This window comes from Melozone crissalis, unplaced genomic scaffold, assembly GCF_028551555.1.
Source record: "Melozone crissalis strain CALT ecotype California unplaced genomic scaffold, PUWL_Pcris_2 ptg000023l_1, whole genome shotgun sequence".
NCBI lineage: Eukaryota > Metazoa > Chordata > Aves > Passeriformes > Passerellidae > Melozone > Melozone crissalis.
In genome coordinates, this window is record NW_026535801.1 from 35,584,016 (window position 1) to 35,600,638 (window position 16,623).

The window sequence follows — 16,623 nt, forward strand, 5'->3', positions numbered from 1 at the left end:
ATCTAACCCTGATACCTGTGCATTTGAAACCATTTTTCCTTGTCCTATCACTTATCACAGACATAAGCCTTTATTTTAGGAGCAAAATCTCCAGCTGGGCTGCCCCCAAACCACTGCTGCTCTCTGACTTCCAGCCAAAAGCCTTGGGTCAGCTTGGAGCTGGATGTAGCAGTTTGGAATTCTGCTGATGAGCTGTATGATGGGAGGGGGAGAAATGATGTCTCAGGAGGAGATTAAGTCATACAGTGGGTACCACAAGTGCTCCTTAGGGTATGAGGGAGCAGAGAAATCACCTCTCTGGAGGGTCTTCATGGTGGGGATCAGCAGCCTGAGCCACGTGTAATAAAAGGAGAAAAACCCTCCACCTTAATGAAGTGATTCAGTCCTGGAGTGAATTCCTCTTGCAGCTGTTGATGGCTGTTCCAGCTGGCTGCACAGGTTCATAAAGCAGCTTTCCATGGTTTGTGTTTCAACAATGTGCTTTTGTGCCAACTGATTGTGCCTCTGTGGCCCATGAAGGAGGAGTAGTATACCTTTCCCCCACATTACCTTTTCTCCTGCAAAAAGGGAGCTGCTGGGTTTTGAAGGTGGATTTGCCTGTGGCATGACTTGCTCTTTTGAAACACTCAGGGTTTTTATCACTGTTAAAAAGGGGAGGTTGTCTATGCGTGGGGCTTTTCTAAATAACCTTGAAGCCTGTTTTCTGCCAGTGATATTTATGTGGCATTTTTAATGGTCTGGCTTCTCTTAGGGAGGTAGTAGGGAGTGGTAGCTCCAGGGGAATATTGTTCACTTTGTTGTCTTCAGGTTTTTATGTGAGCAAAAATGATTGTGGCACTGCCCTGGCACAGGGCCCACGTCAGAGGCAGAGGGGTGGTCAGTGACTTTGGGCATAGACTGACTAAAAATGGGCAGAAGCTCCACAGGCTCCACTTCTATCACCTGGGACCTGCCTTCCAAGGTTACACAAAGACAAGTCTGATATTTATGGTCTCTAGAGCTGGGAACTTTCAAAATGCACTTCTGAACACCTTATTGAATTAGTGATAGAAACAAATCATTATCCAATTAATAATTAGCAGAATGCTTTTCAACCATAATGGAGAAGAGCAATTTACAGAAGCATGAAGAATTGCTAAGCCCTCAGAAATTATTCATGACAGTGTTTTTTTTAAAACAGCTCAGTTTGTCTTGCTCACCGTTAGTATCAAGTGACCTTTTAACATTTGCTGGCTGGCCATGATTATGGCTAATTAATCCATTGTCTTATATATGGAATGCCAATCACGCTGGTGTCTGGGCATTGTTCTTGCTTTATGAGGTGGGGATGAGCAGCTTCCTCTTTTACTCCTTTCAGGTCTTCTGACTTCTCTTTGTTTCCTACTCTTTTCCTTTTGCAGGACAGTGCTTTTCCTTCCTTTCCCTTGAACTAGAACAGAAGTGAGAAGTTGTAAGACTTAGACCTCAGCTTTTTGATGGGTCCTTTTGAAGAACTGCAGAATGTAGAAAGAGAAATGTAGGGATGTAAATTGGCCCTCAAGAGTAGAAGCAAATTTGTTCCAGGTTTGGTAATGTCCTGAGTACATGGTGTAGGACAATAAAAATGCTGTAGAACAGAATAGCTTGTAGCTTTTGTGGAGAGCAAACTCTGGGCTTGTGCCTCCTTGCTGCTGTGATTTTCATTTTCCCTGACTGAAACCTTGTGAACTTAAACTTGAGTAAGGTTTATTTCACTTGGTCAATGTGACCTATTATGTGAGAGTATCAAAGTTGTCAAGTGAATGTACAGTTCACTTGAGTCTGGTGTAGAAATAAACTGCTCAGAAGGGTTCTGGTTCTGGGGCCCTGCTCTGACGCTGACTTTTTGGAGTGATTCTGCATTTGCAGCTTGGAGAGCGAGGGGGGAGCCTAAACAAAAACCCAATTCAGTTTGTTCATCTGTATTTCCTACAAGTTTAGACTCCAACTGTCCTAAGCCTATTATCTACAAATATATTAACCCTTTAAGCATACCTTCCCAACTGGAAATGCACAATTTCTCCCCATTGGTGTAGTTACTGCAAGCAGAATATCCCAAGGTCCAGAAAGAGTCAAGACAGAAGCATTCCAGCTGTTCCTTTTTGGAAATGCTCTATCTACCTGCCTGAGGTCTACAGTTTGTTCTGTCAGGACCTGAAGCCCAGGCTGCAGGGAGGGACCTCTGCCCTGAGCCACCAGAGCTGAGCAAGCCTGGTGTCAACACTTTGGGTCAGGTGGAGTGGGCACACTGATCACCACTGACTGCTTTACCCATCCTCACTGCTGTTTAATTGTGTGTTAGCTCGTGGTCATTAGATATGACAAACTTAAAAATACTAATCACAAGCTTTTCTGAATTTTATTCCTTTCTGTACCAAATCTTTTCTCCAGGAAAAATTACACTTTTTTTTCCCATGGCTGGCTTTTGCGGTGAACGGCTCTATTTTTGTGGTGTCACCTTTTTACTTGATCACCCATTCAGTAAGCTTGAGAAATGAGTGATCTGCATTTTCCAGTTGAGCTGATGATTTGTCCCAGGTTCCCTCACCCTTGTTTTTTCTTCCTTTTATTTGGAAATGCAGCTATGAAATCATGGATAGAGGTAACAACCTCTAAATACATTACAAAATTATAATTGGTAATTTGCCTCCATTTTCCTTCCCATCAGAAATATTGAGTTGAGCTCACTGCTAGTCCAGAGGGTCTTCATTTTCTTACTGTGTCTGGAGCATCCTCCTTGGCCATGAAATTGTCCTTTTAATTGCAGTTCATCTGCTTCTCAATCTGTCATCTGAGCTGCTCATACTATTTTTGAATTTCCATCTCCTTTGTTTTGAACAATTTCCCGTCGTCCCTTTCTTTCTGTCTTGTGTGCGATGCCAACAGGGTTTTTTTAATCTTAGAGGAACACAGGGTGCCTCATCTGTTCCAAAATCAAAGCTGGAGATTTCTGTGCGCTTGCATGGAGGTTCTGCTTTTGATCCGACTAGCAATTTATGGAAAGCAGGAGTTTATGAACAGTGCTTATCCTATTCAAATTCTGCTGTGCTCACAACAACAGGAACCTGGAAGAAAAAGGCACCACAGACAAATAGATCCTGGTTTTAAATCACTGAGTGCTTAGCTGCGACCTGCACTCACCTTAAAAAGCTTTAATTATCTCTGAATTTATGAAGGGCACAGCAGGGATGCTCAGACACCTCCTTACTCTAACCAGTGCAGTGTCTCCTTCTGTGAGCTCCAGCTTCTGGTGGACTAACCCATCCTAAAATGAAAAGGCTGGGATTGACTCCCTCCATTTTAAGAGAAAATGAGCTGTTTTCAGGTAGTTTTAAATCCCTAGATTTTAATAAGCATTCTGCAGTTTTTTATTTGCATAGCTCAAAAGCCATAAGCAGAGCCAAATAGGTTAAAGGAATATGCGTCAGATCTGTCCTGATCTGAAAGCAAACTTGCTGCTTCTACAAGGTTTGGGGGGAAAAATTTAAGTAAAAAGGTTGAAAATGCAACACTGAATAGGTGCTTGTTTATTTTTGGAAGTGTATCAGTTTTAGTACTGTGGTATACATTTTTGCACATCCAGTAAATTTTATTTTAAGGAGTGAAAATGTAGAAATCCCTGATTTTGAAAACCTTCAGAAATACGAGCTTTTCTGAACAGACATTTCTCTGTGTTTTTGAAAATATTCCAAAGTTTAATTTTGTTCTTAGTCTGAGTGACATTTTACATTGAAATTTCAGGTTTTAGTGCAACCTGTTGATTTCAGAACCCAGCTAGGCTCACTGTAATCACTTCCCAAAGATAACAAAGACATCCCTGTTTTATCAACATTACAGCACAAATCCAAAACACAGCCCCATATCAGAAACTGTGAAGAAAATTAACTCTACTCCAGCCAAAACCAGCACAGTCTCTCTTTGTCCTTTTTATTACATGACTGGATTTTATTAATGGCTGAATTGCTACTGGAAAGCTTTTCAAAGACTGCTTGAGGAAGAAACTTCAGCTAAAAATTGAGACCTTATTTTCTGTCTATCCCACCCCCTGACATGAGAATTAAGGCTGGATCACAGGACTGTCCTGCCCTTGAGTCCCCACTTCAGGACTCTCTGAAGCCACTGCCACCTTTGACTGTTTTCTGCTCTCTCACAGCTAAATAGCTTCTAAATTTAGCTCTGAAATCCTGGCTGGGTTCTGCTCTGGACTCTCTCTGGCATTCCTACATGTCTCCTTGGGTGTGTGTGACACTTTTAATTACAGCTGTGGCTGCCAGGGGAGCTGTAACGCAGAGCCTTGGAAGGACCTGGCCTCCACTTCTTGTTTGACTACAGGATTTTTACATATTGCTCCCAAAACAGTGCTCAAAGAATGATGATTTATTCCTTATCTTTTCCTTTGCTGCTTTTTTTTTTCCTTTTTCAAAATCTGTTCACCATGAGAAAATTTGGCCACGGTTCTTCCTTTATGGATGTTAAAAGACTTATCAAATGAAATTGGATCACAGGACAACTGTTCAGACATTGAGTTCTCTGTGTTTTTCTGGCAACAGAATCAAAGATAAACAGCCATCAAAAAAGTTATTTCTGAATGGGTCAAACTGGCTATCAAAGAAGCTTATTTAAGGCAAGGTGAGACTTCCCCTGAGGCATTAGTACACAGAAATGCACATTGTTCTAGGTCTTTATCTTCTGAGAGAAAGGAAGCATGCATCTTAAGAAAAAATATTTAGAGACTTGGCTTTTGGAGCAGCATCTTCTGTAAGTGCTGCATTTAGTCAGAGTGATGTCTGTTGTTGCTCCTTGGCTCTAAATACACATCTTTATTGCTTATCTTCTTGCCCAAATTTCTTTTATGCTTTTTGCTGCATTCCATAAAATGACCCCTTGGAAGAGGTGGCAGTGCCAGACTTTGTGAAGGAATAGCTTTTTACTGTCCTCAAAGAGACTTTCTCATGTTTGACATTCACCATCAGCTGCCTCTTGCTGGACCACCTCTGCCCACCCTCGCTCATGTCCATCACTTTTGTTTCTATTATTGGGCTCAGTTAGGGGATTTTTTGTTTTGTTTTTATTTACAGATTGATTAAAGCTCTTCCATGGGGCTTGGGAATGTTTTTAGTGTAGAAATTGTAACTCAGTGTAGAAATAGTCTGTGGGAGCTTTAGGAGAGCTGTGTTAGCAGGTTAATGCACTGGATGATCTCCTGCCCTGATTTCTGCAGCAGGCTGTGGAAAGAGAATTTCCTTGAAATGTGGCCCGTCTCTTCAGCCTTAATAACACATTTGTCACAGCCTGTTATGAGGCAAGGCTCTAATAAAATGTTACCATACAAAGATAGAATTAACATTTTTCTCTCCCTACATGTCATTCCATTTAATATGCTATACTGGAAGTCTGAAGAAATATTTAGCCTAGTCCTGTTCATGAATTACATATTCTAGTCCTAAGACCTCTGTCCTTCTGCTGCTCATGGAGAGCTTCATGATCCCTCTGAGATGTGTGGCTGCACTGGGAAGTGATGTGGGAGTTCATAGGATTCCTCTCATGTCTTATGTGGGGTTTTTTGCAGCTTTTTTTAACCCTTTTGCCTTTTATACAGCTCTGATGAGCAGGAATTTTAAGCAAATAAAAGGATGACAAATAATTTTTGAGTGGAGAGTGACAGTTCCATACCTTTACCCCTGTTGGGGAGCCCTGTGGCAGGTGGACATGGTAGGTACTGTGGTGGAGTTCAGTGGGCATTAAAGGGGTTAATGCCTGACACATTCTGAAAATTTTCAGAAGCAACTTAATTAAAATTAAACCTAAACTTCAGCTCAGTCTGTTCTGAGGATTATCCTTGTGATACTGATGAGTAGTAGAGAATTTATCCTACCTTAGTCTGTTCCTGGGCCTGAAATACACTTTAATAGCTCTCTGTCCTCCAAGGTTTGCAAATGAGGATGGTGCAAATTAAATTACTGAGAGGCTGGTTTGCAAATCTTCAAATATCCCTCAGTACAGACAGATATTCCTGCTGTGACATCTTGGCTCTCATTTGTATTTGGTTAACATGGGGGAGTGACCACTGACAATGGTGTTGTTTAACAGGATTGCATTGCCTTCTGCTGCTGAATTCACTGAAGTCCTCCAGCACAGGAGATTTGCACTACACAAGCAGGGAGCTCAAAGTCACACTGCAAAATGGAAACAAAAGTCTATCAGAAATTCAGTACATCAATACTCTGTGCTGGGGCCTGCTAGTGTCACAAAAACGTCCTGTTTCCCTCTCAAGGTTTTCCATCATATAAATGAGTCACTGCTCTCCCCGTGCCTGAGCTGTGGAGAACCAGGACTGTTCCCTTCTGCAAAATTGTGTTTTTGTCAGATGTTTTTTATAGTACAGCTTTATTCAAGGAGGTCAGATGCTTCTGCAGCAAGGTGACCTCTAATAGGTGGAGTGAAACTCCTTATGCAAGCAGATGGGGCCTGGCAGCAGGTACCTGGATTTTGGGAAAGCACTCATGGATCTTCCTGGTGCTGGTAATGGTTAGTGGCATCCTTAAAACAGCACCTTTATAATTAAAGTGTGCAGCTGGGCTTCTCATTTAGTGTGGATGGGAGAAGGGATTGAGGCAGAGTATTGATTTTAATGTATTGATTTGAGGGGTCACTGTGTCATTCACCCCCTGTGACACTGGGGAGGGGGCTGTGGAGGTCACAGCTGGCTCACAACCTTCCCCTGCCCTTCCAGTGCCTGTGTGACCTGCTCGTGAGCAGAGGCCCTTGAGTTTGTAAATTAAAGAACTAGGAATGTGCATTTAAAGAAAAAAAAGTTTTTCATGCTGCTGTGAGCCCTCTTGATAGTATTAATTGTGCACTGATCTAATTAGTGTTCCTGTCTTCTGCAGAGACATCTGCTGGTTTATTTTGTCTGAAATAAGAGCAATATTGTAATGCAGAATACATGACAATTATCAGGATGCAGGGAGATGCATCTCCGCGTCCCATTCTGTCAGATGAAAGCCATAATGCTGTTGTCCAAGGCAAGTGTCTAAATGAGACTTGTCTGTGTCTTGGGGTCACAGCTTGGCAGCAGAATGAGCTGCCATATTGTGTGGACAGTGCCCAATGTCATGGCTTTAGAAACTGGCAGAAGGATGCTCCCCATGGAGAGCCCCAAAGTCTGAAATCGAGTTTCTTGGTGTGCTCCAGCAGAGCCTGAAACCATTGACCCTCAGGACATCTATGATTTACTGAGGGGGGTAGATACTTGCAGTGACATTTGCTGGCAGCTTTCTCCCAGTGATGGACCCTTGGCTCTGGAAGATTCTTCCTGCCAGGTCCAAATTGCCCAAGTCTGTATTGATCTTCAGAGCACTCTGCAGTGCACATCTATTTTCAGAGCTGCTGTGCCATCAGGCCTCTGAGAGAAGTCAGGTGTAGGAGAAAAGGGAATTTGATGGTCTGTGGACAATTTGTGTTCAGGCTTTAAAAAAAGTCTTGTTTTCTTGTGTAAATAATAAGAATAATAAATAAACACAGTTTTGGGTTTGTTTTAAAAACATGCTTGTACTATTAATTGAGTAGCCTGAAAAAAAAATATATGGTAAACAATCCATAATAAAATACAGTGGGCTGAGTCTTTTTCCTGATGTATAGAGGATTCCAACACTGCTAAGGAGAAAAAAAAAAAAGCTACTCTGTTTTATTTGAAGAAAACAGATTATTTTCTCAGTGGCAGAGTGATGAGCAAAGTATACAGAAAAACACAGCTGAGCTACTCCCCTAACTGCTATTGATCCCAGTGGATGGTTTTTTATTTGAGTAAGGACTTTGTTAAGATGTCAGGGCTCCCAAGCAGCCAGGCCAGCCCTTCACCATGGGAGGGCAGCCCTGGGAAAAGGGAGCATCATTCCCACAGTTGGTTTTGGACAGACTTGTGCAGTGGATTTCTGCCCTCCTGCATCACATGTTCCCTGTGAGATGGATGTACAGTGTGCAGCCCTATTTATTTGCTCTATTTATTTGCACTCAGAAGGCAGCAGACGAGGCTCCTTCTCCGGAAGAGTTCTCAGCTTGTTCTGCAATCTGTTACAAGGAAAGTGCTAATTAATGGAGATTTCCTTATTGAGTTAAAAGATTAAATATATCAACTACCAGGGCTTGTATCTAATGCCAAGTGTATGCTTGGAAGTTCTTTAAGGAAGAAAACTGTAATGCAGAATCAAAAGAAATTAGAAATCATAATGCAAAGTCAGCACCAACCCAACTGCCTCCTTGGGATTTATAGAGTCTGTGAAATTGAGCAATAAAACCAACCTTTGGATGAATTTCAATAACAATAATGTTGAGTTAAACTTACCAGCCTTCTTTACAAGTCCTCTCTGGTCTATTTAGAATCTCTAATCAGTCTGCTAGGAGATAACGTGAGCGTGTGCATCTTTTGTGGAGTAAGTGGGAATAAATTAGCTAAGGGTCCATTATTTGAGCCTTGCAAAATATTTGATGTGGAAGTTATTTTTGCTGGGTTTTTTGGCTGTGCATTTACTGAATGTAAATTAGATTATCTCCTAAATTTCTCAGCAAACTAATAATGTGTAAAATCTCTCAAATCCTTGTGTACTGTAAAAAAAGAAGATTAAACATTTGTTCTGTGGCAAGATTAAATCCTTTTCAGCTGCAACTCGAGTTTTTAGCAACTTAAGTCTCCCAGACTTACTATGTTTAGTTCCCTTCAGTTAATAATTTTCTGCCTTGAAGCAGGATTTAGGTTTTGAGCGGGGATTATTTGGTACGAGGTGCTCCTCTTGCAGCTCACAAGCTTCTGGAGCTTTGTTTGTGCCATGTGGCCCGTGGCCAGTGGTGGCACACTGGGAAAGCCTCAGCCACAGAACTATGATCAGCTGGTGGAGTTAAGTCTCTGAGCTGCAGTCTGTACTCCATGCTGAGTTTCAACCTGAGGTAAAGCAAGAGGTTTGCCTTGCAGGAGATCCCAGAGCTTCAGCTGAGCAGAATTTGGCCCACCAAATGCTGTGGTCCACCAGGTCTCCTTATAAAGTCTTTAGCTATTACATTTTTAGCATTACTTGGATTTACTGGTGTTATTTTGTGATATTTCACAGTCAGTAATCAAGTGAATGTGAATATTAATTGCAAAATGAATCAATTTTTTTCCCCCTCTACCTTTGGTCTGTGTAATTAGAAACATTTCTCCTGTGTCACTGTCCACTCTGCTGCTCCCTAGTTTGTTAAAGGGTGATCTCTCCTGTCCCACAGACTCCAAGGGAAATTAGCAGTGTTATTACCAGTGGCAGCTGTAGTGATGCACAGAATTGTCCCTCTCACAGTAATGACCTTGAGTTTTATGAAGCACCTCAAGGTTTACTAACAAGGGTAGAACTGCTAGAAGTTTGTTAATTGAAACCATGAAATATGTTAGAGAGGATACAAATGAGTTTAAAGCCAATTCAATTAGAGGTGCATCTGTTTCCAAAGCTGCTGGAGAAATGTTTATTTTCACATCACTTTTAAGGCAGCCTCTTGGAATGCTGCTGGCACTGTTGTGTAACGCTGTGTGCAGACCTTGCACCCACAGCAAATTTATCTTCTGGAAGTGCAACGGTCAGGTGGAAGTGTCCCTGATGTTTGCTTGTAAAACCACTGATGTCCTTCTCCCAGCACAGCCCCCTGTGGCATCACTGACATCCCCCAGCCCATCACCCAGCTGCCTCCTCTTGCTTTGGCTCTGCTGGGTGGCACAACAAAAATGGGACAATAAGAGTTTCTGCACCATGTATTTGTGCCTCTCTGACACTGGCACAGGGTGCCCAGAGGAGCTGTGGATGCCCCATCCCTGGAAGTGTCCAAGGCCAGGTTGGACAGAGCTTGGAGCAACCTGGGGTAGTGGAAGATGTTCCTGCCCATGGTAGGGAGTAGAACAAGATGAACTTTGAGGTCCCTTCCAGTCCAAACCTTCTGTGTTTCTTTGACAGCCACCAGAGCATGGTCCTCACTTTGTCCACCTGCTGTTGCATTGTCTCTGGGCTGCACAGGAGAATTGAGGTGAGTCAGGGCTGCCACATTGAGCCTTCCCAGGACATCCTGTGTGATCTGTGGGTGCTTTGTTTGCTAGAGACACTTTAGAGACTCCATTTGTGGCTTGTTGAGCAACAAGCACACTGTTCTTAATGAATAAATCATAGTAAAATGAGCTGTGCAGTCTAGATAAATGCATTTGCTCATCCCACTAGGTTGACAGTGTCTCAGTAGAAAAACAATAGCATTTAAATGTAGAAAAGGCTTATTTGGTCATTCAGACCAATTTTCCCTGGCAATTCCCAGTAGCATGTTTCAAAGTGCCCACTTAAATAACCTGGAGTTCTTGTCATTACCTCCTGTGACATCTGTGTGTGCAGCTCCAGCTCTGTGGCATTCGGGAGCCTGCTGATGGCCCAGGTGGGACAGAGGTTCTCATCTGCTTTGTCTGAATCAAATGAGCTTTATTTTAACAGTGTTTGAGACTTTGAGGAATAATCATAGTAATAATAATTTTAAAAAGGAGGTAAAAGGAAGCTTCAGTAAATAATCTACGAATACATGGAAAGCAGGCTGAACATGGCTGAAAAGTAGAGAACGTCTTTTTCTGTGGAAACAACAATTGTTTGGTACCAGGTTTTACAGAAGGGAGAAAAATGAGGGATGTGATGGATGAGTGGGAAATTTAAGGATGACACTGACAAAACCAGCTGTGTAAACTCAGCCTTGAGTTGTTCTCCCAAGCTGAGCAACAGTAGCTCAGAAATGTTATTTACTTTATTCATATTTTGTTATGGTAAGGTTATTTCTCTGGATAGTGGCTTGAATGTAGAGTTCTTTATTAATGGATTGTTTTAATAGCACATTGGCCTTGGGGCTTTTGTTTGTTTAGTATTGTGCATCATGCCAAAGCTACAAGTTTTCTAGGCATGCCAAAGCTGGGATTATTGTGGGTCTTTTTAGTCCCTTGACAACAGCAAGTTATTGCTTGGCTCCTACAGAAAAAAAAAAAAATCCTGGTTTCACAGGCAATGGATGAGCTGAGTACAATGTTATTTACTACTCATCATAAAAAGCCATGAAGGCATTCTCTGTCTGAGCAGAAAGGGCACATCACAGGAACATTTTTGGAGGAAAATTTTGGTTGAATGAAATCTTTGCTCTTTAAATAAATACCTTGGTGTAGGATTAACCCTACATGGTTGATAGAAGAGTAATGGCAGTCTGTGAGGAGAGCTTGAAGGAAAGTTACGTTCCCATCTTGATTTTGTAGTATGGACAGTCAGCTTCCACTGGACAATATGGAAGTATAGTGCTCTGTAGCTGGCCAGTATTTGATTATAATTGGTGTAATTAAGAAATATGGGTGAGAAAACTGAAAAAGAAATGAGCAGCCTCTTAGCAATGTCTTTGGAAATTCTGTGGTTCACTGAGGGATAACTCACAGCACTTCCTGGGGATGGAATACAGGAGGTTCTTCAGTCTTCACAGAACAATTTGTATTGGAAGGGACCTTTTAAAGGTCATCATGTGAACCCACTGAGCTCCACCAGGTTGCTCCAAGCCCCATCCAGCCTGGCCATGAACACTTCCAGGGATGGGGCATCCACAGGTTCTCTGGGCAACCTGTGCTGGTATTCTACCATGTTCATTGTAAAATCTTCTTTCTTGTATATAAGAAAGATGTTTATTATAACTACTTCTTCATCTTATTTTTTATAGTCTCTTTTTTTTTGTCTTATATTTCTTTTTATTATAGACATAGATCTTGAGCTGCCTGAAGACTTAGCCCGTTTTACCTTCTCTGATAAGTTGATAACCCCTCTGACTAATCCTACTTTGAAACAAGGCACTTTCTTTGTTTCTGTTGAGAGTTAATTACCCAGGCTGTCACACAGCCCAAGGAAAGATGATATTTCATACAGTGGTGGAACAGAACTCTTTAGAGAACTGCCTAAGAAATGCTTCTCATAAATCTATCATGAGAAAATTTCTTTTACTTATCATAATGTATTATGAATTACTTTGAGTGGCAACCTAAGCAGGTGGAACAGAATATCAGTGGGTTATTTGAGATTTTTATTTGGGGGAAAAAAGTGAGTCTGTTTTAGAAATATTTGTATATGTGTGTGCATGGATGTCATCTCATTGAGGTGAGCATACAAAGCATACAAAGTTGAAATATCTCAAACATTCCAATATCACTGGAATAGATTCAGTCAGAAATAATTAAGATACCCAATTCCAGTGAGTTTGGAGCTGCAAATGAAGAGGTACACAGCAGAGAGAGATCAGAGGCAGCAAAGACAACCAGAGCACTCTGAATGGGCACAGGTCTGCAGCACTGGGGAAGAGTTACAGCGTGAGTTAGGGGGGGAAATGATTGCAGCTGTCAGGCTGCAGGGTGGCCGCTGTAAAGAAGCAGGAGCAGCACCATCACAGGGAATCAGGAGAGGAGAAATAGAGCAGCACTGAGCTGAAGGAGCTGTTGCTGCTGCTGTTTTTAAAGGCACTGTTTACAAAAGCAACATCAGTATTTCTTGTACCTCTAGAAGGAAGATATTTTCCAGCGGATGGATGGCTAAATAAACCTGAAACCTTTCTTGATACTGACTTCAGAGTGAAGAGCAGGAGGGAGGCAGTGAATTGCTGCTGTGGGTTCATGCCCAGGCTGTAACACAGTTCTGGTTCAGAGTGACCAGCAGGCTTGGGCATGGTTCAGCCAGTAAATCCAGCTCTGAACCAGAATAATCTCTGTGCCTCAGCCTTGGTGTTCAAGGTTGCCTGGGGTTGTTGTCTGGGGGTTTTGGACAGCAGCTGCTTCTGGGTTGAGTTTTGTTGTTTGGGTGTTTTTTCCCCTCCGTGCTGCAGTGACTGTCACCTGGGTAGATGGGGGAAACCCTTCCTAAAAGAATCATAAAATGAGTTAATTTGGTATTCTCTAGGTGAGGAATCAAGAGGGAGTGTTCACATGATGAAAACCAAACAGAAATAAAGGGCATAAAAATGAGAAACATCGGAACAGTGGTAGGGATGAAGTTCAGTTATTTCTATAACCATCATTGCCGGAGCTGTCAGAGGGATGAAGCTACCTCTAATAAAGGCTGATCTGAGCAGCCACTGGCTTTCATGATCTAATATGAAATCTCTTTTTTGTTTAAATTAAAATAATACATACAGACATGACAAGCAGATAATAGGAACCAGGGGAGAATGAATGCAGCATGGTAAGTAGGAAGGTGCAGGAATTATTCCACGCTGCCAACCCAGGACTGGTGCCACTAATTCCCTGGAGATCCCCAGGGCTTGGCCACCCTCTGCTGCTGTTCTGCATACCAAGAGCTCTACAGGCACTGCTGGGCTCTGCAAAGTCTCTTTACCCATATGCCAGCTCCTAAAACAGCTGTAGGGTTGTGCCCTTTTGGAGGAACCTGTTGGCTTTTAATTCATGAGGTGCTGGTCGTGCAGATGTCTGGTGTTGTGATTTTAAGAGATGATGGTCTTGTGAGAGCTTTCATGTCAAACCAGCTTAAGGTGCAAGTAAAGCTTTAAAATGCCATTTTTGAAACCCATAAAAAGCAAAGCATTTGGAAAGAGGTACAAAGAGAACTTGTGAGGTGGGGGAAGCAGGTTTCATCTGCTTCTCCCAAGAATAAATCCCATACTGTTCCAGCTGGCAGGCAGGTCCCTCACACATCTGATGGGAGCTGCCAAGAGAAGAGCTCTGTTGCCTCCCCATCCTGTTGTTCTCTCTGCTGGGGAGAGAGCCTGTCTGTCTCCTGCCTGTGCCAGCCCTGGAGATGGCCAGTGTAATGCAGAAGGAATACACAACAGGGCTGTACACTTAATTCTCCAGAATTTGTCATGGATGGCCACAGTCTAATAAGGAAGGTAATTGCCACATATTGATGACCACCAGCTTCACAACATGTACTTTTGCCAGCTTGTGTCCTTTACATCATTCCTTTTTATCACTGCCTTATTTGGACTAAACCAAGTAGAAATTAATTATAGTCACTGCTGTTCTTCACAAATAATGCCATGACCTCACGTTGGATGGTGGTGTCAGTCGGCCAAATGCCTTCTCCTTAGGAAGTTCTTGTTTTGTGTTGGTTGCGCAGGTCACATCAGAAGATGGGAGCTGGTCAGTTGCAGTGATTAAAACCTGTCTTAAATCTTTGGTTTAGGTTTCATTGAAGAGCCTTGCACGGTCCCGTGCCCGTTTGATTGCAGATTAAGCGATTGGTCCAGTTGGTCTCCTTGCAGCTCCTCCTGTGGACCAGGGGTCAGAGTCCGATCCAAGTGGCTCAAGGAGAAGCCCTACAATGGAGGTCGTCCCTGCCCCAAGCTGGACCTCAGGAACCAGGTGAGCCACGTTCTGATAGCCAACAGAGCTCTGTGTGCTGTGTTCTGAGTCGGGATCCAGAGTTCCTGTGCTGGTGAGGAAGGTAAAGAGAGGAGTTATCTCTGGCACCACACCCTGGGTCACCTTTTGTAGGCAATCCTTGACCTTCTAGAGGACTGAGGGAGAAATGCTCACATATCAGCAGAATTTGACCTGAAGCACCATATTTCTTATGTGAAGAAATTGTTATCTCCCAGAGCACAGGAAGCCCTGGAGTAATAATCCTACCTGGACAGTGTGTAGACATCAGAGAACTCAGATATCATGGATATTTTCAAAACTTTTTCATTCTTTCTGAGACTCTGGTTGCTGTAGAAACGTTTGTTAAATAAAAATTGCTATTTTTAGCAGCATTTCCCTTCAACACAGCACAGGTTCCCTTTAACATTAATCTCTGTATATTCAATATTGAAGTATCCCATCAGAGGAAAATAATCTTTAAATTACTACTCTTAAAGGAAGATCAGCTTCTATTTAAATGCTACTTAATGCTGTATGCATTTCTGCAAAGTGCATAGTGATTTCCTACGTTTGCTGATTAATTCTCTAACACTAATTAACACTGATGAAGTACTGTTTAGTTTTGTCTGCCCTATATTTCAGATTCAGCCATGAAAATTAATTAATAGGACAGAAACAGTCATGCTGAAGGAAGTCCATATATATGTTAAGAAGAATTTGAATATGTATATGTATAAAATATGTGATGTGTAGAAGTACTTCAGTGGAATCATACAAAGATTTATTTGGTAGGTGCTAGAGATGGTGGATTCAGTTGTTTTTCTGCACAACTATTGCTGCAGCAGTCATGTCCTGGAATGCAGCACCACTTCCAGCTCCTGACTATGAACTTGCCTCATTTTCCTAACAGTTAATTTTATTTTCCTGTGAGAAACTTAGTAAATACTCCTTGGATTTTTTTTCCTTCTTCTTTTACCTTATTTCTATTTGAAATTCATTGGAAGTAGGCTAACAGAAGCAGCAGGGACTACAGAAATATAAAACTGCTATAAAGTGTACGTTGTCCATAGCTCAGTGCTTTCCTTAATAGATCAGACAGATCACCAGAGAGGCAAAGTGAAATCCCACAGTAAGTGATAAGGTAACAATAAACTCCTTTGTAATGAAAAGATACTGGGGTTTGTTACCCACAGACACAGCAGACTCCTTCCATTAATAGCAAACTTATTGCCATCATGTGTTGCTTATTCCCACACACATTAGAGTTGCCAGTTTCAAAAGCCTTTCAGAGGATATTAAAGGAAAGAAATTGTTCAAACTTGGAAGTTATGTCTTTGCACAGTTTATTGGTGCACAGTGCTTGCAAAGTGCCAGGGCTGGTATTAATATAAACGTGGTTGGTGCTTTTTGCCTCTTTACCAGGAGCACATGTCATGATCTAAAACCCACTGAATTCATTAGAGGCTTTCTGTTGTAGGCTGTAGTACAAATAAGGTAGAATTTGTGTTCAGATTTGTTTGTTTAGGTTTGTGACCTCCTGTTTTTCAAGGTGTTCTTTTGGTTGGTTGCTTTTTGGGGTTTTTGTTTCTTTCCTTGTGAGTTTTTTTAGGATAAAACAGAAGCTGTTTCTAACTGATTTGGGTTTATCTTCTTGCAATTCACATTTAAAGCATTGAGTGCAAGTCTATATATTTCAGAGCTTTTAGGGTAAGAAGCAATGGCTGTGCTAATAAGAAAAGTGTGTATATATGCACACAAATGCACATGTTTTGCCTGTGAATCTGTTCATTGCCTTCCTGAATGCTTCTCAGTACTTTGTGAGCTTCAGAAGGAGTTTTGCTCTGCATCCACTGGGCTTGGACTTCCAGCCCAGATTTAACACACTGAGGTCCCTGGGCACGTTGCAGGATGCACAAGTTGCCTACCCAGATGGTGAAGTAAATGAGCTGATGGCACTGCTGCTGAGCTAAGCTGGACACATACCATTAATCCACTGTCAGGCAGATTGTCTGCTGCTGTTCCCTCTGCTCTGGGCAGCTTTTAAATCCTAGAGCAAAGCTCTACAGATTCATTATATATAAAAATGTGACATCCTAATTATTTTGTATAATCTGGATTAAATACCTGCAGTAAATGCTGGCTTTTGTTTGGTATCAGATAGGGGAAAACCATATAAACTATGTCTATACTTTATATGTATATAAAGCAATATAGCACCATTG

General features: G+C 41.9%; 1 protein-coding gene across 3 annotated transcripts in view; it reads left to right on the plus strand.

The window, feature by feature from the left end:
• The window catches only part of THSD7B (thrombospondin type 1 domain containing 7B), a 299,304-nt gene that overhangs the window by 208,166 nt on the left and 74,515 nt on the right, over positions 1-16,623 (plus strand). For all 3 annotated transcript variants that reach the window (XM_054277755.1, XM_054277756.1, XM_054277758.1), the window contains exon 16: positions 14,223-14,401. In XM_054277755.1, coding sequence (XP_054133730.1) covers positions 14,223-14,401 — 179 coding nt within the window. The remainder of the gene's footprint in view (positions 1-14,222; positions 14,402-16,623) is intronic.